Source organism: Lynx canadensis, chromosome E2, assembly GCF_007474595.2.
Source record: "Lynx canadensis isolate LIC74 chromosome E2, mLynCan4.pri.v2, whole genome shotgun sequence".
In the NCBI taxonomy this organism is placed as follows: domain Eukaryota; kingdom Metazoa; phylum Chordata; class Mammalia; order Carnivora; family Felidae; genus Lynx; species Lynx canadensis.
Genome location: NC_044317.1, coordinates 17,421,534 through 17,446,620, shown reverse-complemented (window position 1 = coordinate 17,446,620; position 25,087 = coordinate 17,421,534). Strand labels below are relative to the sequence as shown.

At 44.8% G+C, this 25,087-nt stretch overlaps 1 protein-coding gene and 1 pseudogene across 1 annotated transcript in view; both read left to right on the top strand.

Annotated features, from left to right (window-relative positions):
- The window catches only part of LOC115503142, a 29,316-nt pseudogene extending 15,913 nt beyond the window's left edge, over positions 1 to 13,403 (top strand).
- TANGO6 (transport and golgi organization 6 homolog) overlaps positions 1 to 18,738 on the top strand; it is a 192,674-nt gene extending 173,936 nt beyond the window's left edge. Inside the window, exon 18 of the mRNA XM_030298979.1 lies at positions 17,985 to 18,738. Coding sequence (XP_030154839.1) covers positions 17,985 to 18,161 — 177 coding nt within the window. The 3' untranslated portion in view covers positions 18,162 to 18,738. The remainder of the gene's footprint in view (positions 1 to 17,984) is intronic.
- Positions 18,739 to 25,087: the final 6,349 nt, after the last annotated feature.

Here is a 25,087-nt window from a genome sequence, read left to right as displayed (position 1 = left end):
AAAGTTTGTTTATTTTGAGAGAGAGAGAGAGCATGAGCAGGGGAGGGGCAGAGAGAGAATCCCAGGCAGGTTCCACACCATCTGCACAGAGCCTGACATGGGGCTTGAACTCACAACCTGCGAGATCACGACCTGAGCTGAAACCAAGAGTCAGATACATAACACCTGAGCCACCCAGGCACCCCCAAACTCAGAACTTTAGAATGTTAGAGGTGGAAGAAGACTTAGAGACTCCTTAATTTTATTTCACAAAAATTTTCCTTGGCTTATTAACTTATGAGTTGTTCCCCTGACATGAGGTCTTCATGGTCAAATAAGTTTGGAAAATGCTGCATATGACTATATGTTTTTCTCTTGTCGATTAGGTACATGTTAGCCTATTAAAGAGTCTGAGAAGGCCTGCAGCAAAGAAAACTAACAATTCCTCAACTCCTTTACCAAGGAACCCTTTTTTCATTATAAGCATGCCAAGTAATAATGTTCCATGGAACATACTTTGGGAAATAATCCAACTGCTTATTTTATGAATGAGGAAATAAAGTTCATGAAGAGGCAGTAGTTACAAATTTCCAAAGCTAATGCCAGGAAGAACTAGCACTCATTTCCATTTGTTCCTGGTCGCTTGCATTGGCCAAGTGCTAATAAAAAGATAGCATCTCTCCCTCTTCCTTTTACTTAATTCACTCATTCTCTTGGAACAAGGTTCGTCTTATTCTCCAGGGTATCTTAGGTGACATCATAAAGGGAGCACAAGTTAAAGCACCAGATCTGGGAGTATCTGCTGTCAGCTCCCTTTCTCTTGATCAGACCCAACACACTTTTATTATAACAAATTATTATACCAAATATTTTGGTGTTTCCCCTTTATTCTCCTGAAATGAAATTTGTAACTTCTTTACCTACATGTATATTTTATTTTATTTTTAATGTTTATTTATTATTTTGAAAGAGAGACAGAGCGTGAGCGGAGGAGGGACAGAGAGAGAGAGGGAGACACAGAATTGGAAGTAGGCTCCAGGCTCTGAGCTGTTAGCACAGAGCCCGATGTGGGTCTTTAACCCATGGACTGTGAGATCATGACCTGAGCTGAAGTTTGTTGCTTAACCGACTAAGCCACGCAGGTGCCCCAACCTACATGTATATTTTAAAAATCAATATAATGCCCCAACTATAATATATAAAGGAGGAATAAAAGGCTAAGAGTTTATAATAAAATAACATGGTTTCTTTTTTTATTTTCTTAATATTTATTTATTTTTGAGGGAGAGAGAGACAGAGCATGAGCAAGGGAGGGGCAGAGAGAGAGGGAGACACAGAATCCGAAGCAGGCTCCAGGCTCAAAGCTGTCAGCACAGAGCCCAACGCGAGGCTCAATCTCACAGACCGTGAGATCATGACCTGAGCTGAAGCCAGACCCTTAACTGACTGAGCCACCCAGGTACCCCCAAAATAACATATATTTTAATATATAAATGTCTAGGCAACTCTAAGATATGATGAACTATTATTTGGTTGCTCTTGTATGTAGAGTCGTCATGAATGTAACACCCACAAATACAAAATCATACAGATATCAGACGAGCAGCTCAGAGGTACATTGTAGAGCTTGATTTTCCGAAAGAGTAAACTGCTCTCTATAAAATTCTAAACAAATGAAAATATTATTTTCTCTTAGTTTATATGGTAGTTGCAATTCTGAAACTCCATAAAAATACTTTGAGCATTTACTCTATGATAGCACTTATATCTAAGTGCTTTATATTAATTAATTCACTTAATCTTCATTGTCCATTTAGGTATGATTAATGTCCCCATTTTATACATGAGGAAACTAACAGAGAAGATAAGTAACTTCTCCAACAACTAGTAAGTGGCAGAGCAGTAGTAGATAAACCCAGGCAGCACGGACAGGCCTGAATGTTCAGTGACTGTCATCTGAAGGACTCAGCGACCAAATCACTTGGGCATTTTCTGCACAAATCGGCCAACAGAAGGCTGCTTCAGATCCTGGAAACCTGATACCCAAAAGGAAAACAGGCCAGACTACCTCCTGACAGCTTATTTACTGTCTGCGCTGGAGAAGGATGGAACAGTGAGAGGACAGTGTTTGGGGCTGGCCTTGGACCCAGGTGCCCTGACCTCCCAGGACCTGCCAGAGTGAACTCTTCACAGAGTAGAGACAGGAAACAGCCCTGGCTTCCTTTTACCCTACCACATGTTCCACTATCTCTTGCCAAAAGTTCAGGCCAACCATGGACTACGCCATCCAGCAACTTCCCCCAGTGTATACAGAACCGAAAAAAGCAGGGAGCAGACCAAACACCTTCAGGCTGCTAGGCTGGGGAGTAAGAGTCCTGGGACTTTCCTTCTGCCCTGCAGCCTGATTGGAATCATTTCTTCCTGTAATAATCAGATGGGCCTCTGGGTTGGAAAACCCACGTCTCTTTGCTTCATCCTCTGCAGGGAAGGAGTTCTGACCCTACCCTCCTTGGAGTGAAATGACAGGATTGATGCTCTGGAGTCTGTTCCAGCTCATTGCTCATTGCTCCATGGTTTGTTTGCTCTTAGCAAATCTGCTCTGAATACATTGCATGTTCTCTGAGGGTTAGTATTTAATAATAGAACATTTATTAAGGGCTTATGTATGGCAGGCAAAGCACCAGCTTCTTCACATTCATGATCTCGTGGAATCCTCGTAACAACCCCTCTGAGATAAACATGCTTATTAACTCTATTTACAGATAAGAAAATTGAGGTCCAGAATACTTACATTTAGATACACAGGTCACACAGCCAGTAAGAGGTAGAACTGAATACAAACTCAGGCTCCCTTATTGCCAGCTTGGCTGTTGTGACGGAACTAATTAGAACTGGCCTGAGATGATACTTGAGGAAGAGGTAAACTGTTACAGGTATATTGGGACAAACTTGCATTCCTACGACTTCTATTTCCTTAACCACTCCACTTGCTTCAACTCTGTAATTCTCCAGGGTTGACAGGTATTCATTCAGTCAGCATGGTAGGGGAACTGCAGCTAGAGAGATCTTTCTGAAATGCAAATCTGCTGAAGCCTAGTCCCCAGCTAACATTTTTACCCTGATCCATGAGATAAAAACCAGGCTTCTTCACATGACACACAAGGCCCTTTATATTCTGGATCTCCCTCCGACTTCTCTGTCTCCTCCGTACTTCTCCTCAAATGCCCTGACAACCTCATGCCAGCCCCAGATAATCTGCAGACTGTTTCTTGCCGACATCTTGGTCTCTACTAAATGTTCGTTTATTTATTTTGAGAGACAAAGTGCATGAGCAGGGAAAGGGCAGAGAGGGAAAGAGAGAATCCCAAGCAGGCTTCTGTGCTGTCAGCACGGAGTCTGACCTGAGCCAAAATCAAGAGTCAGATGCCTAAGCGACTGAGCCACCCAGGCGTGCCAGTCCCTACTATTTCTTATGCCACAAATGCCTTCTTTTCCCCTCACCTGTCCATCTGATTAGCTTTTTTTCATCCTTTAGGACTCTACTTAAATTTTATACTCTTTGTGAAAAGCCTTTCCTGGTTTCTCAGGTGAAATTAGTCCTCGCTTCTCCAGGCTCCATAGTACTTTACATATCAGCTCTGGACTAGAGGAGATAGTGTGATGATTTCTTCATGTCTGATGCCAACAGGTGACTGCGAATCCCTGAACACACCAGCCACCTTTTTTTTTAAATTGTGGTAATAGAAACATAACACATAATTTACCATCTTAACCATTAAAATATTTTTCTTTTATTTTTTTATTTTTAGAAAGAGAGCATGAGCAGGGGAGAGGGGCAGAGGGGGAAAGAGAGAGAATCCTAAGCAGGTTCCACGCCTCTTGTGGAGCCCAACATGGGGTTCGATCCCACGACTCTGCGATCAGGTGCCCCTCATCTTAACCATTTTTAAATGTACAGTTCAGTAGCTTTAAGTATATTCATACTACTGGGCAACCAGTACCGCCACCCCTCCATGGAATTCTTTTCATCTCTGTACCCATTAAATACTAACTCTCATTTTCCCCTCCCTCAGCGCCTGGCAATCCCCATTCCCTCTGTCTGTGTGAATTTGACTACTCCTTCCATTCACTTTTATATTCCCCACATCTCACACACTGCTTTGCACAAAGTAAGTACTTAATGAATGTTTGTTGAGAGAATGCACGAAATCTTTTCTCTAAGAAGCATGGAACACATCTCTTAAATTTCTTTGCACCTGCCTTTATGATAAATAGATTTCCTAGATCTTCAACTGGAAATTCTGGGATTTCCAAGCTCTTCCAGTGTTCAGGTTTCCCAAGAGCAGAAGTTGTCGAAACAAGTTCTCACTAGGAGGGAATTTTACCCTCCTTTACTTAGAAACGCCTAAAGTTTTCATTGCAGTTGGGTTGTAGACATGCTGTCCAAATCAGCTGGGAGAAGAAGAACTGAGGCAGAGTGACAGGATGCATATGGATGTTCCCTCAGAACCTTCTGCATTTCACAACTTGGCTTCTTGACACACACACACACACACACACACACACACACACACCATAGATATACTATGTGTGTGCTACATATATAGCAGTATATGTGTATGGGTATGTATATATATACACTTCTGTTCAAAGTTCTAACGCATGTATTTCCCTTAATTCCTCCCATCTGGGCAAAGGTTTCTGCCATAATTCCAGCTAACGTAGCAACAGAGACAGCTGCATTTGTTTTGTCCTTTCGTCTTCTTAAAGAACGCATGTTGGTAGCCTGTAACTTTCTATGTCTTCAGAATCGCACTTCACGTACACATTGTTTAAGAAGAAATTTTTTAAATATTTTGGAAAAACGATGCAGTGCCAATTTGTGGATCAGAAATGATTTTGAGGGGCACCTGGCTGGCTCAATTGGTGGAGCATGTGACCCTTGCTTTCCGGGTTGTGGGTACAAGCCTCACGTTGGGTGTAGAGATTACTTAAAAATAAAATCTTTTTTTTTTTTTTTTTTTTTTTTTTTTTAGAGAGAGAGCACAACTGGTAGAGGGAGAGAGAATCTTAAGCAGGCTCCATGCTCAGCACAGAGCCTGATGCAGGGCTCAATCTCGTGACCCTGATATCATGACCTGAGCTGAAATCAAGAGTCGAATGCTTAATCGACTGAGCCGCCCAGGTCCCCCTAAAAATAAGATCTTAAAATGATTTTGACCCCATTCCCTTTGGAAAATAAAAACTGACTGTTGATAGTTAAGAAAATTCCAAGAAGTGTAATAGGTTATGTCCAAATCACGTCACCCTTATTAAGCTGGCACTTAGATTTTTCCCAGGCAGTGTTGTTACTTTCGAAACCATGGTGTAACTCCTAGTCTCCCACCCAGGGTTTTTTCCTAACCTCCCATACTACTGCATCCTGGCTCCTTATTAGAGTCACCTGGAGAGCATAAAAATCATAAAAATAAATTAAAACATTTTTTAAAAAGCCCTTAGTCCTAACCCCTATGAATCAGAGTCTTAGGTGTGAGGTGGGGGCCCAGACATTTTAAACATTCTCCAGGGAATTGTAATGTGTAGCAAGGGTAGGAAATCACTACGCTAGAATGATGGTGTTGTGCAGAGGCAACATGTGGGCTTTGTAGCCATACTTTGGTGTGGGTAGCAGGGTTCTTCTTTCTGGTCTAGTCCACACCATGTACGTATTAGTACATAATGCAAACTCCATCAGGACCTCTGATGCGTCAGTGACTGGTTTTCTCTGGCCTTTGGTTCCTGAGGCATCGTGCACAGAGTCTAGAATTCCATTGAGTAGATGCCCTCAAGAGAGTGTCCTGTCCTTCCCCTGTGGACAATTCCAGCTAGACCTGAAGCTGTGTGATCGGGGTTTGCCTGGGGTGATGCAGGATGCCCCAAAAGAAACCCAAACCTATGGTCAGCCAGTAGCCCAGTTACAGCTCCCCCTGCTCCCTGCCCAGGCTCCATCCAAATAAACAACTTTGATGGGGCAGGGAAAAGGTCAGATTTTCTCCATCGCTTCCTTTTGCATATTGGATTTCCTAGTAACTGCACATATTTAAAAGCAAGGTTTATAGAGTTAGCCCTGATGCAGGTTTGAACTCTGGCGTGTCCTGGAGCAAGTCACTGAAACTGCTCTAAATCCTCTTTTCCCTAATTTTAAACTGAACCTAACAGCACCTGTCTTACAGGATTAAATGAGATACTGTGTGCCAAGGGCTTAGCACAGTGACTGAAACGTCATATAAACACTCAGTAAGTAAATGGTAGTAGTGAGCCTTTTGCAGGCATTCATCCCGTGGGAGGCATCAAGCTCAGGCGGGGAGCAGGACTGGGGTCCCTTAGCAGGGTGTTTGCTGGGGAGAGCCTCCCAGGCCAGCAAAGTGGAGCCCTTTCCCCACGCGAGGTCACGGAGCACAGTTTAAAAGCTGAGATTGTAATCACCTTTTAAGGACAAAGCTCCCCATCTCCTCTCCCACAAGCAGCAGCCTGCTGCCTTTGCACACACTCCGGCCATTTTTCCTGCCTTCTTTGTTCTATTTCCGTGCCTGTGGGGGTGAAGGAAAGCTGCCGCCTTCCTCAGGTTGCTATTTAAAGACATTGTGAAAGATGCTGCGGCGACCGCTCCTGGCCCTGCCACTGAGAGGGGGATACAGCCCGGTGGGCACGGGTCTGGCCCCTCGAAGCCCTGGATAGCGTGCCTCCGCCTAAGCCAGCCTAAGGGCACGCCGTTAGGGGTTGTGTCGGTGAGTCTGATCGCCCACTTTTTGTTTAGGACTCCCGAACTGTCACCCCTACCAGGGGTTAACCATAGTGTCTGTCTTGGTCTTTGTCCCTAAACTGCCAACCTGTCTACGTCCCTGCATTTTCGGCACTTGACCAGTTAAAAATCTCCCCCTTCATTCTTCAGTGAAAATCACACATGATACTCCCCTCATCCTCTCCCCACCCTTTTCTCCAATTTGCACTTGAGATACCCTCCGCATTTAACAGCCAGACACAAACCAGAAAGGGTAAAAATGCCATTTATCTCTAGGTCTAGCAGAGAAAAATACTTTGGAAATAAAAGGGTTTTGAAAAGCTCAGTAACCTCCGGTTAATAATAATGCTTCCGTGAACTTCAGCATGTTTGAGGGTCTCTGTCAGGCATGGATAGAAATCTCTTAGACAATAGTAATCCTGTCTTTCCTTGCCGACCTTTCCATCGTTTTTTCAGTGAGGTGTCTCAAAAGCCCAGTCTTTCTATTTGAATCAGTCTTAATTTCTTTTTCATACACCCATCAAAGTGAAGGTTTGGGTTTTGTCAGTAAAGCATTTATTCTTCGTCAGGCCAGAGCTCCCTGAATGATGTCCGAATTGTCTATCCCCTTTCTCCTTCCCCAATTTATTTGTTTCCCGCCCATTATCTTAGAGAGGCTACATGCTTCCAAGACCTCAGAGCCTGGCTCCTGCCTGATTGCCCAGCAGAGTTCTTTCTGGTGTCTGCAGCCCTGTGGAATAGCATGGGCAGTTGTCAGGAACCCATTGTCAGGGACCGGTTCTGGCCCTGATCCTGCACTCAGACTGCATTAAATCCCTTTTCTCCTTCTTTCACCTGTTCTTCTAATTCCCCTTCGTCTTCCTAACACATTTTTTTTTCTTTTTTTTTGGCCTCTGCTCTCTTTCATTTTCAGAGCTGTGCCTTTCCCCTCATTTTCTTAGCCCCGTGGTGGCAAATCCAATTATTTCAATGTCAGAGTAATAATAGCAACACTACTTTGAATTATGTATCACTTGGCTTATCATAGCAGAGTACTCTCACATGCATCGTCTCTTGATCCTACAATCAACCTGTAAGGTAGGCAGTGTGCTTTTACGCTGCCCACTTCGGCAGAGGGAACATAATAGCCACTTCACGAGGCAGAAAAATGTAGTCATTAATAAAGAACACTGGCTTCAAGTCAGGCTGCCAGGGTCGGAATGCTGGCTTTGCTTGTTACTAGCTGTGTGGCCGTGGGCACATTGGAGATAATAATAGTGCCTCTCTCATTGCGTTGTTGTGAGGATTAAGTGAGTTACTATAGATGAGATGCTTAGAACCATACCTGGCACATAACAGGTATTATGTAAGGATTGGCTGTTGTTATCATTCATTCATTCATTCATTCGTCAAAAATTTTCTACACACCAGGGGCGCCTGGGTGGCTCAGTCAGTTAAGCATCTGACTCTTGGGTTTGGCTCAGGTTATGATCTCATGGTTCGAGAGTTCAAGCCCCAAGTAGGTCTCTGTGCTGACAGCACAGAGCCTTGCTTCGGATTCTTTCTCTCCCTCTCTCTCTGCCCCTCTCCCCAACCTCTCAAAATAAGTAAATAGACACACACACAAAAATGTACCAAACACCAGAGCTGCTACATGCCAGGCTCTGTCCTAGGCCTCAAGAATAGAAGAGTAACAAGAAGGACACAGGTTACAGTATTAGTGGGGGAGACTGGCACCCCCACACACACACTTATTTAGCATTCACCATACACAGGTCTTTGTGCTTGGATCTTTACAGACATTAACTCTCATTCTTACCACCTTACAAGGAGGCAGTATTATCCCCATTTTGCAGATGAGATCACTGGGGTTCCTAGAACTGAAGTCTTTTGCTCAAGATTCCCTAGCTAGTGACTGGGAGCATCAAAATTCACCCCACCTGATCCACCTGCCTCTGGGCCATTAGGTTCAGCTCTGCATGTCTGTCTCCCCCACCCAGTGGTGAGCTCCTGAAGGGCGGGCACAGGTCCTCTTACCCAGAATGCTTAGCAGAGCCTCCTGCACATGGTTTGGGAAAAGGTGGCTGAGTTGTGCTCTGCTGATGATCCTTGACTCTCTGTACTTAGCCCCATCTGTCCACTCTCACTGCCCTCAGCCACCAAGTCATACACTGGTCTTAACAGGGAGACACAGTCATCAAAATGAGGGCCCTTAGCAGTTGGCCTGCGGCTTTCTGACAGATTCATCCTATGCCAAACGCTTATTCCAATATTTTGTAAACAGAACTAGGCAGATTCTGGGGTCTTCTCCTCTTCTGAGCCTCAACGTAGAGAATCTTTTTGCCTGCCAGGCCAGTTTCTACCCACTAACTCTGGTTTTCACCACCCCAACCCCCCATTCTCTTGTCTGCCCCTACCTTTTATTTCAATGTCTAAATGTCCCTGTTTCTGTCTTTGTGCCCAATATTTTTTCTTAGCCACAATGGTAGGTTGATAGGATTGTATGGAATTTAGTTTTCTTTCTTTCTCATCTTTTTTTTGCCTTATCTGTTGGTTCTATGGGAAGATTGGATTTCTAAGTACAATTAGTGTATGCTAGCATTTAACTTTTTTATCCTTTTATATTTAAAAATTGGGGGCGCGCGCCTGGGTGGCTCAGTCAGTTAAGCGTCCAACTTCAGCTTAGCTCATGATCTTGCACTTTGTGAGTTCAAGCCCCGTGTCGGGCTCTGTGCTGACAGCTCAGAGCCCGGAGCCTGCTTCAGATTCTGTGTCTCTCTGTCTGCCCCTCTCCCACTCACACTCTCTCTGTCTCTCTCTCAGAAATAAATAAACATTAATTAAAATTTTTTTAACATTTATTTATTTCTTTTTTTTATTTTTAAAAAAAAAATTTTTTTTCAACGTTTATTTATTTTTGGGACAGAGAGAGACAGAGCATGAACGGGGGAGGGGCAGAGAGAGAGGGAGACACAGAATCGGAAACAGGCTCCAGGCTCTGAGCCATCAGCCCAGAGCCCGACGCGGGGCTCGAACTCACGGACCGCGAGATCGTGACCTGGCTGAAGTCGGACGCTTAACCGACTGTGCCACCCAGGCGCCCCAACATTTATTTATTTCTGAGAGAGAGAGAGAGAGAGAGAGAGCATAGGGAGGGGCAGAGAGAGAGGGAGACACAGAATCTGAAGCAGGCTCCGGGCTCTGAGCTGTCAGCACAGAGCCCAACACAAGGCTTGAACTCACGGACCGCAAGATCATGACCTGAGCTGAAGTTGGACGCTTAACTGGCTGAGCCACCCAGGCGCCCCTATCCTTTTAAATTTAGCGGCCCATTTTCCCTTAAACATTAAGAAATTATAGATGGGAAATCCTCTGTTAGATAACATCTTTCTAGAGTTTATATTTCTTTAAATGTCTTACTTGTGACCATTTGTGTTGTGTCCTGTCCCACATAATAACAGAAGAATAGCAATTTCATCCACCTAAATTCCATTTGTAAAATCACCTTGAAGTATAAAAGACTTAAAATATTAAAATAATTTGGGGTGCCTGGGTGGCTCAGTTGGTTAAGCACCTGACTTCGGCTCAAGTCACGGTCTCACGGTTCATGAGTTCAAGCCCCACATCGGGCCTCGCGCTGATGGTTTGGAGCCTGCTTGGGATTCTCAGTCTCCCTCTCTGTCTCTGCCCCTCCCCAGCTTGCAGTCTCCCTCTCTCTCTCTCAAAAATAAATAAACATTTAAAAAAAAATTTAATATTAAAATAATTTGTGAAAAATGTAAATGAATCTAATTACAAAATGTCTTTACAAATGGAGCTTGTATTAGGTAGTTTTTTGACTAGAGACTTGTTTTCTTCCTCTGTTCCAGATATTATAGGTTGTGGTTAGATTGCTTTCATAATCAAATAAATAAATACATTTAGGAATTAAAAAGAAGAAAGATACTTGCCATTTATTTCTTCTTTTGATCTTAACTCAAAGATATAAATAGCAACCACTTCAAGGATGTTTGGGGTCAAGGTCATTGAAAGAGTCAAAACTGCTTTCCTGCTTTGCCATTGAAAATGCACCTGTGTGCCCAAGGCAGTCTTTTGCTCACACCGTTTCCTTATTAGTATGCCCTGCCTCATCTGGTCTTTTGTAAGCCATGTCTAACCCTAAAGACTGCCCTTGTCCCTGAAGCATCAGCTTTGTGTGCTTCAAGGAGCTGAAAGGAAGGGGGAAGGGAGGTGAGAAAGTGTGTGTGTGTGTGTGTGTGTGTGTGTGTGTGTGTGTGTGTGTGTTTGCGTTGTAGACGCTGCTTTTAGGCAACAGGCTTGAGCAATGGAAACCTGAGAAAGGTAAAAGGGCCCACAGTGACCCCAGGCTGAATTGCAGACAGGTTCATTAGGCAACCCACCTCAAAATATGTCGACCAATGGACTACTTACAACCAGGCACAGGTACCCAAAAGAGGAAAATTCCATATGCTCGCATATCTTCTCTTTTCCCCTCCTTAACTACAGCCCCATCACTGCCAACTGGCCGACTGTCTCCTTTGCTGTCCTGCCCGCTGATCCTTTGCAGTGTGTTCAATAAACTTTTCTCTCCTTTGTTCTCCCTTGGTTGAACTCTTCCACCACCCACATTCTGATCAGGTCCGTCCCCCCCACGTGTGTGTGTGTGTGTGTGTGTGTGTGTGTGTGTGTGTGTTGCATGCAAGCTCAAAATTCTTTCAATAAAACACCTGAATGAACCCCACCCCTTTCCAAAGAGTTTTCAGACTAAGAACCTAGGTACTTGTTTAAGATATCCCTGGCTCAGGAGCTTCTCAGATGGTGAATATGTTTCTTTCAACCATCAGCTACAAAAAGCTAAGCTAGATCTCCTCTGTATGAGAGCACCCACCCCCACTCACACCTTTACCCCCTCTACGTTTCCCTGGAGTCCTTGGGCCTTGATGCTTGAGGGGGGAGGAAGAGCAGGTGTGTTGAACTCTTAATGAAAGGCTTCCTCCATGGGATTGCCTATATCCTGCCCACCACAGTGGCTCCTGTGAGTAACTTTACCTTTGAACTCTCCTTGTATTCAGCCCCTGATCCGTGGGATTTGGTGACAATCCCTGGCTGGCAGGAAGCTTTGATCCTTGGGGAGTCCAGAGGAAGTCCTGTGATGTGTGGGATCCCCAGTGATACAGGGAATGGGAAGAAGCCTTGCCAGGGTGGATTGCTAAAATAGACCCATTAATTAAGAAGGAGCCTTTGCCTAACACTCAGTTACCCAAAAAAGGAGATCCGGTAATTGATAACAAGGAACTCAGCACCCCTCAAGTATGAAGTGGTGTTGGCACAAGTATTATTGTTATTTTAGGGACACAGCAGTGCCAAGGGGAAAATTCCTACCCACACCAGGAAAGAGCAGAGTACCTTAGCAGAACAGAATGCCTTAGAAGCTCCCTTTTTAACAAGTAAAAGCTAACCTTATTTTGAATGTTAGGAGGCTCTAGCAAAAATTCTCGAAGATATTTCTGAGTAGGTGAAAGATTCCTCTAGAAGAAGAAGAAAAAAGAAGACCTTGTAATAAACACTGGGAACTCTAGAATTTCTGTGTAAGAGACACTTTGGGCTTAATGCCATTGTAAAAGGGTGTCAGGAGACTTTCTTTAAACTGTATTTGCGGGCCACCTGGGTGGCTCGGTCGGTTAAGCATCCAACTCTTGATTTCCGCTCAGGTCATGATCTCACGGTTCATGAATTCAAGCCCCGAGTCAGGCTCCACACTGACAGCTTGGAGTCACTTGGAATCCTCTCTCTCTTTCTCTTTCTCTTTCTCTTTCTCTTTCTCTTTCTCTTTCTCTTTCTCTTTCTCTTTCTCTTTCTCTTTCTCTTTCTCTTTCTCTCTGCCTCCCTGATCGTGCTCACATTCTTTCTCTCTCTCTCAAGATAAATAAATAAATAAACCTTTACAAAAGTAAATAAAATAAACCTCACATAACAGGCAGGCTGGGCTCGCTTAGAATCTGCGTTTAACTGAGGGTACTTGAGGCTGAGGGGACTTGATCAATGGCTTCCCCAAACCACTCAGCAGAGCCACCCTTTGGCTACACATAAAAGTCTGAGTGAAGCCCCCGTCGCCTGGTGGGGAAATGTTCTCCCTACACCCACCTCCACAGGCAGAAATCACTTCCTTTGCTTCCACAGAAGCGCAGAGCTTATCTCTGCGAGAGGAGGTCGTACGTCTGGTGTGTGTGTGTCTGCCTCCCCGCTGGGCTGTGGCTGCCAGAGGGTAGGGTTCGTGCATTATTCATCCTTCTGTCACCAGCACGCTGCCTGGGCACGAAGCAGGCCCTTAATAATGATTATTGAATGAGTGAGTAATCATGAGGCACTAGCTCTGGGGAGTCATCCTCTTTCGGGAATCATCCCTCCTTTTCGCGCCGCCAGCCTCGAGGAAAGAAAGAGAGGTTACCAGAGGGCAGCGGGGGAGCACCCCAGTCAGCACCAGACACGCCTGCGCGGAAGACCCACTCCTGTATGTCTCAGCAGCTCCTTGAGAAAACCCAGGAAACGGCTGCACGAGGCCTGGGGCGGAGTGTCTGTGAGGTGGGCCCACGGGACTCGGGCGCTCGGTGTAGTGACCCAGGGCAAAGAGCTCCGAGAGTTGTCTGCAGGGCCCACTGCGTAATATGTGGCGCCCAGTGAAAATGAGAATGTGGTGTCCCTGATTCAAAGAAATGAGGAAAACATGCCATTCATGATATGTAAATATAAGTTTGTTTCCTTTCTTTCACAGTCTTTTGCTCCTTCGACTTGTCACGTGTGTATGATTTGCTGCTAATGCTGTTCGAAGTAGAGGAAATTTTGAATGTGAGCTTACTAGCACAAAGTTTGCAGTAGCTCCTTATATTGTGCAATGCCAGTTTTAAATGCAACTATAAGACTATTTAACTCATATGTAGAATCACCAAAATTACATGAATTGTATTCTTTGGCTTGTGCACGCATATGTGTTTCCTTCTTAGCAGAACAGTGGAACCTTTGCACAAAACTAACTCAACTGCTTTTGTCTCACTTCTTGATTCGTGCGCATGCTGCCAGCACTCTTTAACTTCAGTCTACTGATGAATAAGAAGGGCCTGAAAGGAACAAGAACTGTGTATTGTCCTCATTTTCAGAGCAAATGGTTGGCTAAAACAGAAAAGCAACACGAAGGATGTAGTAGGGTATCTGACTCATCCATGTGTCTTAGAAAGCCATTGCCTTCTTTCTGTGTTTGAAGCAAGTTCTGATTCATCAGGGAAGTGTGGCCTCTCAGGGCTGTTAGTGCCTCCATTTGCTCAGTCACCATCATGACAAGCATGCTGCCCTTTTACTGGCTTCAAGTCTTGTTGAATCCCCACACATTGTGGGTCCATCGGAATTCTGTGCTCAAGGGGCATGGCCGATGCTGTGGACAGAATGCACTGGCAAAGAATGGTGGACACACATGTGGGACATATCTCGTCTGCTCACACTGAGGCTCCTTTGTCCCATTGTACTTCGCTTTCAAAACACAAAGTCAAAGACAAAATTAAGAATTTTAAGACAATAGGGGCGCCTGGGTGACTCGTTTGAGTGTCCGACTCTTGATTTCAGCTCAGGTCATGATCCCGTGGTTGTGGGATTGAGCCCTGCGTCAGGCACCACACTGAGCACAGAGCCTGCTTAAGATACTCTGTCTCTTTCCCTCTGCCCCTATCCTCCCGCCCCCATGCTCTCTCTTTCTCAATAATAATAATAATAATAATAATAATAATAATAATAATAAATTGTAAAAGAATGGTGAAAGAAAGAATTGAATTTTAGGGGCACCTGGGTGGCTCAGTTGGTTAGGTGTCTGACTCTTGATCTCAGCTCAGGTCAGGATGTCACGGTTCGTGAAATTGAGCCCTGCTTTGGGTGCTGCACAGACAGCATGGAGCCTGCTTGGGATTCTCTCTCTCTCCCTCTCTCCCTCTCTCCCTCTCTCCCTCTCTCCCTCTCTCCCACCCCCTGCCCCTGCTAGTGCCCACTTGCTCTCCGTCTTTCTCTAAATAAATAAATAAATAAACTTAAAATAAAAAAGAATTGTAGGACAACAAAAGCAGATCATTGAACCAAGCATGTGGCCCTGTTGATTGGGGGACCTGCTGTGACTGCACAGATCACACAGCCATGAAGCGAGCCTGGTTGTCTGGCATCATTTCAATAGATATTCTTAAAATTTTTAGTTTTTACCAAGTGAGAAACTGGCCAGGAGTAGCATGCATACGTGCCTTCTTTCATTCATAAATCTTTTAGGTATCTGCCACGTGACAGTCACTGTATGAGGCATTGGGACTTCACCAGAATGAACAAGGCAAGATATGGCCTCAGTGTCAGTAGTATATGTGATCTAGTGAGGAAAACGTACTTTTAATTACACAATAAATATTTAAGCTATAGTTGTGATACGAGTTACAAACTGAACTATAGGCATGAGTATACTTGGGTGGCTCAGTCGGTTAAGCGCCCGAGTTCGGCTCAGGTGATGATCTCGCAGTCTGTGGGTTCAAGCCCCGCGTCGGGCTCTGTGCTGACAGCTCAGAGCCTGGAGCCTGCTTCAGATTCTGTGTCTCCCTCTCTCTCTCTGCTCCCCTGCTCACACTCTGTCTCTTTCTCAAAAATGAATAAACATTTTAAAAATTAAAAAAAAAGATGCAATTTTGAAACACCATGATACTATTTTTCACTTACTGGATTAGCAAAGGTAAGAGTTTACAGTACATAGCACTGAGGAGAATATGGGGAAACAGGTATTTTCACAGTGTTAGGTAAAAATGTAGGTTGTTGCAACCTCTCTGGCCACATCTATCAAAATTTTATGTGTGCATGAACTCTTGACCCAGAGATTCCATTTCTAGATATTTGTCCTATAAATATACTTGTTCATGTCTGCAAAGACTTAAGTAGCAGAGTCTTTATTGCATCAATATTTGTAATAGCAAAAGAGTTTTTTAAATGAGTTTAATTGGGAGTGTGTATAAATAAGTTGTGTGACATTCATCCTATACAGCCAATTATACAAAAGATCTTCAAAGTATATTAAGTCACCAGGTATCATGGCACATAACAGTGTAGAATATAATTCTGTGCTTTTAAAAAGGGATGGGGCGAAGGACCTGGATGGCTCAGTGAGTTAAGTGCCCAACTTCAGCTCAGGTCATGATCTCATGGTCCCTGGGTTTGAGCCCCAGTTGGGCTCTGTGCTGACAGCTCAGAGCCTGGAGCCTGCTTCAGATTCTTTGTCTCCCTCTTTCTCCCTGCTCCTCCCCCGCTCATGCTCTGTCTTGCTGTCTCTCAATAAATAATTAATAAATGAATGAATGAATGAATGAATGAATGAATGGAGGGGGGAAACATATATGCTTGTAAACACCTAGCACATTTCTCAGAATTAAGTATGATATTCTCTGAGAAAGAAAACTAAGAGTCTGGAGTACAAGAGAGACTAATATTTTTCATACATAATTTTTTGTATTGTATTACCTTTTCTTTTTTTTTCTTAAAGTTTATTTATTTATTTTTTTTGAGAGAGAGAGAGAGAGAGAGAGAGAGAGAGAGAGAGAGAGAAACAGAGTGTGAATAGGGGAGGGGCAGAGAGAAAGGGGGACACTGAATCCAAAGCAGGCTCCAGGCTCTGAGCTATCAGCACAGAGCCTGATGCCAGCCTCAAACCCATGGACTGTGAGGTCATGACCTAAGCTGAAGTCGGGCTCTTAACTGATTGAGCCACCCAGGTGCCCCTTACCTTTTCAGTAAAAATAAATAAGAACACAGGTTCTGGATGTTTAGAATCTGGCTCCACCATTTTTTTTAGCTGAGTAATCTTGGGAGGTTACTTACCCCTCTAATCTTCTATGTTCTCATCTGTAAAACGAGGCTAATAACTTTCCTTTATATGACCAGCATAAAAATTAGATAACATATGAAAAATACCTAGTACAGTACGTGATCCAAAAATAGTAGCTTTTGAGGCACTGAGCCCAGACCAGAAGTAATTTCACAAGTAGTCGCAGACAAGTCATGTGACCCCCTGTGACCTAGTGTCTTCAGTCCCCTAGTTTGACCACTTGATCCCTAAGGCCTCTTAGGGGCAGAGGGAAAGAGAGAGAGAATCTCAAGCAGGCTTCACCCTCAGCATGGGCCAGACATGGGCTTGATTCCACAACCCTAGGATCATGAACTGAGCTGAAATCAAGAGTGGGACACTGAACTGATTGAGCCACCCATGCACCCCTGAAACCTGTTTCTTTCTAGAAGCTCTAACTGCAAAGCCAGGAAGATTTTGAAGGAAATTAGGAGCTCCTGGGAGTAGGTGCTTTGGCACCCTCCCAATTCCGTGTCAGAGCAGAAGATGAGAACATGGGACGTGAGGACTGGGTGTGGCTCTGTCTACACAGCCCTCTCGTCTCCTGTTACAGGGTTGCAATTGAAAACCAAATTATAGTGACTTAGGAAGGGCATGGAGATGGAAGTGTGGTGGAAAATTTTTTTTAATGTTTATTTATTTTTGAGAGAGAGAGAGAGAATGTGGGTGAGAGCATGCAAGCAGGGGAGGAGCAGGGATTGAGGGAGACAACAGAATCTAAAACAGGCTCCAGGCCCTGAGCTGTCAGCACAGAGCCTGACACGGGGCTCAAACCCACAAACGAGAGATCATGACTTGAGCCGAAGTCGGATGCCTAACCAACTGGGCCACCCAGGTGCCCCTGTGGTAGAAAAGTTTTAAAGTAGTGGCAAGGAAAGGCATGCTTGTTGAAGAGAGAGCCTTCTGGGTTTCATATGATAGATGTCTGCATATGGGTGTCAGCAGAGGGCTTTGTGGGAGCTAGAGAGGAAGATGCTGGTAATTGTGCTCTAGGAGTAACCATGTCTGGGCACTATTCCCTGTCTGTGGTTCTAAGGTTTTTGCTATGCTTTGGGACTGAAGGAAGGGGTCTGGGATGTATACTTTGGCCTGGAGATATTGGGGAGTAGCAGCCCCCAAGGCCAGTGTAGTGAGGTGTCAAGGGTCATGAGAAACCCCAGAGGAAGCCTATCTCAGTACAGCTGCTCCTCCTTCCATCTGAGAAGGCCGTGCATTATCTTCTTAAGGGAGCCTGCAAGTTTTCTCACAGAACTTCTCAGACAGGAGAAGGCAAATAGGTCTTTGTGAACAATTTTGGAACAGTAGACAGATAGTCATGACACTGTCTCTCTCATACAGGTGCTGAGGGATGTCCTTAAGGATCTCTACCACCTGCTGAAACACGTGGTGCGTTTGGAGCCCGATGATGTGGCCAAGCTCCACGCCCAGCTGGCCCTTGAAGAGCTGGATGAGATCATGAGAAACTTCCTCTTCCCACCACAGAAGCTGGAGAAAAAGATTGTGGTCCTGCCCTAGACCTGGCTCTAAGGACATCAAGGAGGTAGAGGACCAAGAGCAGTGCCCAGTCCTTCCAGCAGGTGGCCCCACTGCCTCTTTGGTGCTGGCAATATGGCTGACCCCGGATGGCTTTATGTGTCTGGTCATTTGTGCCTTCAGGCTGACCTTCCTAAAGCATCTATTTAGCATCCTGCATCCAGCCTGAAGCATGTGTCATTAGAAGACAAAAGATTACAAATCTCATTTATCTGCACATTTTTCACTGGCCTGGAGCATTTAGAGAAGGAAGTCTACTTGATGGAAATATATATATATATATATTTTATATATATATATCGATGGAAGTACATTTTTAACACAACTGGTAGAATTTGATTAATTGACCATTCTCTTATTGTGACTTGAACAGAAGAGGTTGACCACCCTCCTGAGTGGCACATGTGTCATATATCTTGACATTCTTTCATAGAGAGATTGTTCTTCCTTGTGATAATGAGGAGCGGCCAGAGCTACTCATCCTTGGCTACTCAAGAGGCTTATCAGAGTATAGAGATGCAGTTGGAGGTAGGGAGGGGAAGGAAACTGTTATCAAAACATGCAAAATGGAGGGGCGCCTGGGTGGCGCAGTCGGTTAAGCGTCCGACTTCAGCCAGGTCACGATCTCGCGGTCCGTGAGTTCGAGCCCCGCGTCAGGCTCTGGGCTGATGGCTCAGAGCCTGGGGCCTGTTTCCGATTCTGTGTCTCCCTCTCTCTCTGCCCCTCCCCTGTTCATGCGCTGTCTCTCTCTGTCCCAAAAATAAATAAACATTAAAAAAAAAAAAATTTAAAAAAAAAAAAAAAAAAACATGCAAAATGGAATAAAATTATTTTGGCTGGAAAGAATAATAGGTCTGAATCTGGTCTTCGGCTATTGGGATGAAAAGCTGTGGCACTGAGGAGGATTTGCACTCCAGAGAAGAGAGTCAAGCTTGTTGAATCTTCCAGAGATGAAGAGTAGCCCTGTGTTTGTCCTCCCGGGCCATTTTCTTAGCTCCCCCTGCTGCTATTTGCACGAAAGGGCCCTGATTATAGAAGAGAGCCATAAACATCTCAGATGAGAGAGTTTATATATAGCATTTGGTCGCTCTGCTCCTTCAGGAAGGAATGCTTAGACAATGGGTTAATTAAATGTGTGCTGGAAAGCGTGTAGCATATTGGTGACCTGAAGCAAGGTTTATTGAAATCCTATCAGATGTAGCACTGTGGGCTCCTCTTTATTTATGTATTTCGGCCACTGAATTTTGATTGCAGCTAAAAGAGAAGAGTAAAAGGAGAGATTGGCTGAGTGCTTCGGATGAGCCCTCCCTGTTGTCAACACCTCAGCAAGGCTAACCCAGAGCTCCTTGACCAGTCCTCAGCTTTCGGGGCTAGGTACAGGATTTTATCTCCACTCTCTGGGGTAATCAGGCCTAGGGCAACCAAAACACAATTTCCCAAAACTCTTAGGTGACTGAAGGCGCCGTGTATGAGCGTGCCCATTTGCCAATTAACAGGACATTTCTCTCCAGCAGGATTACAGATGTGGTTCTTAGCTTAGAACCTTTGTGGCACACATTCCTTTACAGAGGCTGTCTTATAGTTAGATGTGGATCACGAGTTAGCTTAGTAAGCAAAGAATTAGAACAAAGGCAATTAGATGCTTTTAGGGAATATTTCCATTCAGCTAGTGTAGCTGGATTTGTCTCCATTCTCCAAATTAGGATGTCTGGAGAATCAGGATTGGGGTTTCAAACCAGAGAACAATCTCCTTTGAACCAGCTGGATATATCCTAAAAATTCTTGTTTCTTGGCCTTCCTTGAACCACACTCCATACAACCTACTTCAGATCATCAGATTGGATATGTTAGATGATTGAATTCACTTACAACTTCATTTGCATTAAATGCGTTCCAGTTCTGAAGATATATCCTAACTGATCACCTTGATTAGACTGAGAAACTCTAGTCTCAAAACCTGAACTCCTAAGGAGTGTCTCACCAAGCATTCCAGTCCCTGTATCTCCATTTATAAATTGCCTCTTAATTTGAATTATTTGGCAAGTAGCTAAAAGCATCTGTTCTTTATTGATTTTGATGGATTCCATTTCAGAGAGTGACTTTTTCTGACCTTGTTACCAAATTCAAGGGAAAGACACTGTAATGTAACCCTCCTAAACATGACCAAATATTAAAAATTTCCGAATGTATATATATAATTATTTTATGTCCATAATATATATTATATAATGTTATATAATATTATTTCATATATTATATAAAATAATATTATATTATATATTATATAATATTTAAAATATATAAACAATATAGTATATAATATAATTATAGATCAATTATGTATAATTAATTATATATTACATAATATATTATATAATATATATAATCTCCATCTGCCCTTGGGAAGGAACATGAGAATTAAGAACTTTATTTATTTTAAATTTTTTTAAGCGTTTTATTTATTTTTTGAGAGAGAGAGACGGAAACTGAGCATGAGCAGGGGAGGGGCAGAGAGAGAGGGAGATACAGAATCTGAAGCAGGCTTAGGCTCTGAGCTGTCAGCACAGAGCCCAACGTAGGCCTTCAACCCACAAACTGCGACATCATGACCTGAGTCAAAATTAGATGCTTAACTGAACGAGCCACCCCAGTGTGCCCCAAGAATTAAGAACTTTAGCATAGAGACACCTGGCTGACTCAGTCAAAGAAGCATGAGATTCTTGATCTCAGGGCCAGAAGTTTGAGCCCCACATTGGGTATATAGATTACTGAAAAAATAAATAAACTAAAAGAAAAAAAAGAAAAGAGCTTTAGGATAATAAAAATACAAAACTGAAAGAAAAGTAAAGAAAAGAAAGAGAGAAAAAAGAAAGAAAGAAAGAAGAAAGAAAGAAAGAAAGGAAGAAAGGAAGGAAGGAAGGAAGGAAGGAAGGAAGGAAGGAAGAAAGAAAGAGAAAGAAGAAAGAAAGAAAGAAAGAAAGAAAGAAAGAAGAAAGAAAGAAAGAAAGAAAGAAAAAAGAAAGAGGCACAGAACAGAACTCCAGGGCAGATGGCAGGAGTATGTCTGCACACTTGCCGAATTTTTTGTATTGTATTACCTGCACAGGGCCTGGGAGGTATGTCTGGTTCTATGGAATATGTAATAGCAACTTGCCTCAGGCTTGCCTCCCACCTCTGCCCTTCCTCCCAGGCTGTCTTCCCTCTGCTGCCCTTCCAGTCTGCTTCCTTATCCATCCCACTGAACTTCTCTTAGCCTCTCACCTTTGGTCCCTTCCACTACCCAGCAGTCTGCCCAGTGATCGCCTGGATCACTCATGGGGTCTCTTACTTGGCCCTGTCCTGCCTTCTCCCCCTCCTTTTCCTTCCTGGTTTCTTCCAACTCTTTCCAGGCCTACTGTTCACACAGCACCTCGGCTTACAGAGGATGGCCCTGTAACAAGAGACATGCAGGGGCCCAGAGCCCTGGCTGCAGCCAGACCCCAGGCCTGCTGCTCTAGCATATACTGCTTGCTCAGATTAGACTTCCCAGAACTCCGGAGAGTTTCCCTCTCTGTTATGTGTCTCTTCCTCCTCAGCACTTGCCCTTCTACAAGTCCTCTCTTCTTTAATCGGAAGTCTCCTAACCTTCACTTTGCTCCTTACCATCCCTCCACACACATACTTGTCCATATGTCCTAATATTCTCCTTTCTTCACCTCTCTTCTCCATTGTTTTACTTTCCTGTGGCTCCGCTCACCCATCTACGTATAAGGGCAGAGGTGGCAGGGACTGGAGATTAGGAGAGCAAATCACAGCAAGAGTGACAGCCATTTATTGAGCACCTACTATGTGCCAGATGCTGTGCCAGGCACTAAGGACACAGCAGTGAACAAAGCAGACAGAACCTTTACCCTCAGGGGAAACTTACATTGTAACGGAAGGAGACAGACAATAAATAAATAATAACATAGAAGAATGTCAAGTGAGGTTAAATCCTATGGGGAAAAATTAAGTCAGGAGGGTGTGTGTAGAGCGTACGGGGATGGGAGCTGTAAGTTGAGGTCAGTTGTCTAGAGAAGGCCTCACTGAGAAGTTGAGATTTGAGTAAGGATCACAACTGACAGTGAAGATATTTGGAAGAAGAGCATTACAGACAGAGGGAATGGCCAGGGCAAGGGCCTGGAGCCAAGAGTGTGTCCGGCAGGTTTGAGGGAGGGCCGGCAGGCCAGTGCGGCTATGGCAGAGTGAGCCAGAGGGACGCGGAGAGGATGGGGCAGTGTGACGTGCCAGATCTCTCAAGCCTTATGGGGCACTCTGAGCAGGCGGGGGGGGGCGGGGGGGGGGGGGGGCAGCCACAGACCTATCTCTCCCTGAAGCCACTTCTGCTTCAGTGCTTTGAGGCTGAGTGTGTGAATGCCGTAAAACGGGAAATGCGTGTAGCCCAAAGGCGTTTCATACCCCGCCACTTTTTTTTCTCAGTTGGAATGAAGTGGTGAGCCCCATCGCTTCACCATCTCCTTCCCTGGAAAGCAAATGTGTCAGGCTGCCCTCGCCCACCCACCGCCCCCACCCCTTGTTGGGGGGTGGGAGGATTGCCGAATGGAGCCTTGCCCGCCTCAGCAGCGCTTTGCTGAGATGGAGAGATGGCTAAGACATGTGAAAGTGGATCATTTGGGAGGAAGAAGTTGGATGATTCTGACCTGTGCAAAACCAGACTGGCTTCTGGAGTATTTTTGCACAGAGATCCAGAATCTCACTCAGCTGGAATGTCAGCCGCAAGGGAGAGAATGAGAAAGGGGAGCTGAGTTCCAGGGTGGGCTGTGAGAGGCCGCCACTGTTCCCCCCCACCCCCCGCCAACCACGAGGCATCTCCATCCCCCAGCCCCTGGGCGGCAGCCGGCTTGACCCGTGAGAGCCTGGTCGTGTCCTTCGGCAAGTTCTGCAGCCACAGACATTCTGCAGTCACATGCAGCAGCCTCACTGCAGTGCGCGTACCTCTGACTCGCTTGCACCGCTCAGCTTGGCTGAGACCGGTGCTGCTGGGGGCTGGGAAGTTGTCTTCCAGGGAGCCCGCCGCCACCGTGGCTCTCTTCTCTGCCCTGCCTGCGGGGCTTGGGGCTGCCTGCTGGCAGGTGAAGAGGAAATGCAGACCCCCACAATCCGCCCTGGAAGGGGCTGTGCCCACTTATTTGAAGGATCATTTCCTGGTGTCCCTCTCGACCATTCTTTACGCTGACTCCCAAGCTGTGTGCTTCCCGGAGGGCTCAGGGACTGTCTCCCTCCCCGCCCTCTGCAGTCCCCGTGGGGCTTAGAACAGGAGGATCAGTTCCTCTGTGTTCCCTTTCGTTTGGAAAGTCGTTGTGCATCCAAAACCGTGTCTGATTCTCACAACAACCTCGTGGAACAGGGAGGCAAGCTGTTGTTACCCGCCTTTGGCGGGATTTGGCCCTGTGTTTCTGGGTCTCAGTGAGACTCTTGAACACCTGTTAAATACTATAGAGGCTCTCCCCATCTGCCCCCATCCCCCAAAAATAAGTATAGGAGCAAAATCTTTTCAACTAGAGCACAGTTTGGGAAGAAAGCTCAGGGGTTTCAGCATAGGTGTCCCACGAAGATATAGTTTGATTTGTGCTGACACAAGCTGCCGTGTGCCTACCAAGACCCCTGTGCCTGTCCCATGCCACCTCTGAGGACGACAGGGAGTGATAGAGCCCTCGGGTATGGATACCCTGGCTGCTTGTGTGTGTGTGTGTGTGTGTGTGTGTGTGTGTGTTCTAATTACACATGTTACATAAACTGACAAATTTAATATATATATGTAACAAAAATAAGAAAAATTCCCACAATTTCACTTCCACTCCTACCCCAAGATTACCACCGACAACTTGATGTATATCCCTTCAGATATTTCTTTCCTTTCATACTTTTTCCAAACGAATACAGACATGCATTACTGCTTTCAAAAACAAAAGGAGGATTGAACCATAAATAGGGTCCCACGTATTTTTTTCTTAGTTATATATCTTGGAGACACTCTCCTGCCAGAGCTTATAGATCTCTCTCCTTTGAGATGGGGCATGTGTTCTGTAGTATAGGTGAGCTACAGCTGGTTTAAGCTTTTTTTTTTTTTTTTTTTTTTTGAGAGAGAGAGAGAGAGTGAGGGGGGCACAAAGCGGGGGAAGAGAGAGAGACAGAGAGAGAGAATGAGAATCTTAAGCAGGCTCCATGCCATCAGTGCAAAGCCCCACACAGGTCTGGAACTCACCATGAACTGTGAGATCATGACCTGAGCCAAAATCAAGAGTTGGATGCTTAACCTACTGAGCCACCCAGGCGCCCCTAAGCATTTTTTTTAAGAAGGCTTCACATCCAGCACAGACCCCAACATGGGGCTTGAACTCAAGGCCCTTAGACCGTGACCCTGAGATCAAGACCTGAGCTGAGATCAAGAGCCGGACACTTAACCAACTGAGCCACCCAGGAGCCCTATGCATTTGTTTCTTGATGGTCTATTGAGTTGTTGCTAATTTCCAGTGATTCTCAACATAATTGTTTACATACTTAAGTGTTTCTATAAGCTAGGTCCTAAGAGGTCAGAATGTTGGACCAAAATGCTTTGAACATTTTTAAATATTAGTACCAAAATGTCCACCAAAAAGTATGTGCTTTTTGGATGCATTCCCCTATGCTCAGTTGACATTTTAACACTGTGAAATACAGGTTCAGTCTCCACGGCAAAGTGTTGACACCGTTCTCTAAATAATTCAAGGACTGGGAAATCTTCAGGGGCTAGATTTTTCTGTACACCAAACCACCAATGGGAGCACAATAACACACTTGGCAGGTACACTCAGCAGCTTACAAGTCCTCATCCTGGAGGGAAATCCTGAGGCCCTACAGGGCTTCCAAAAAGGATTCTTAACCGGGGA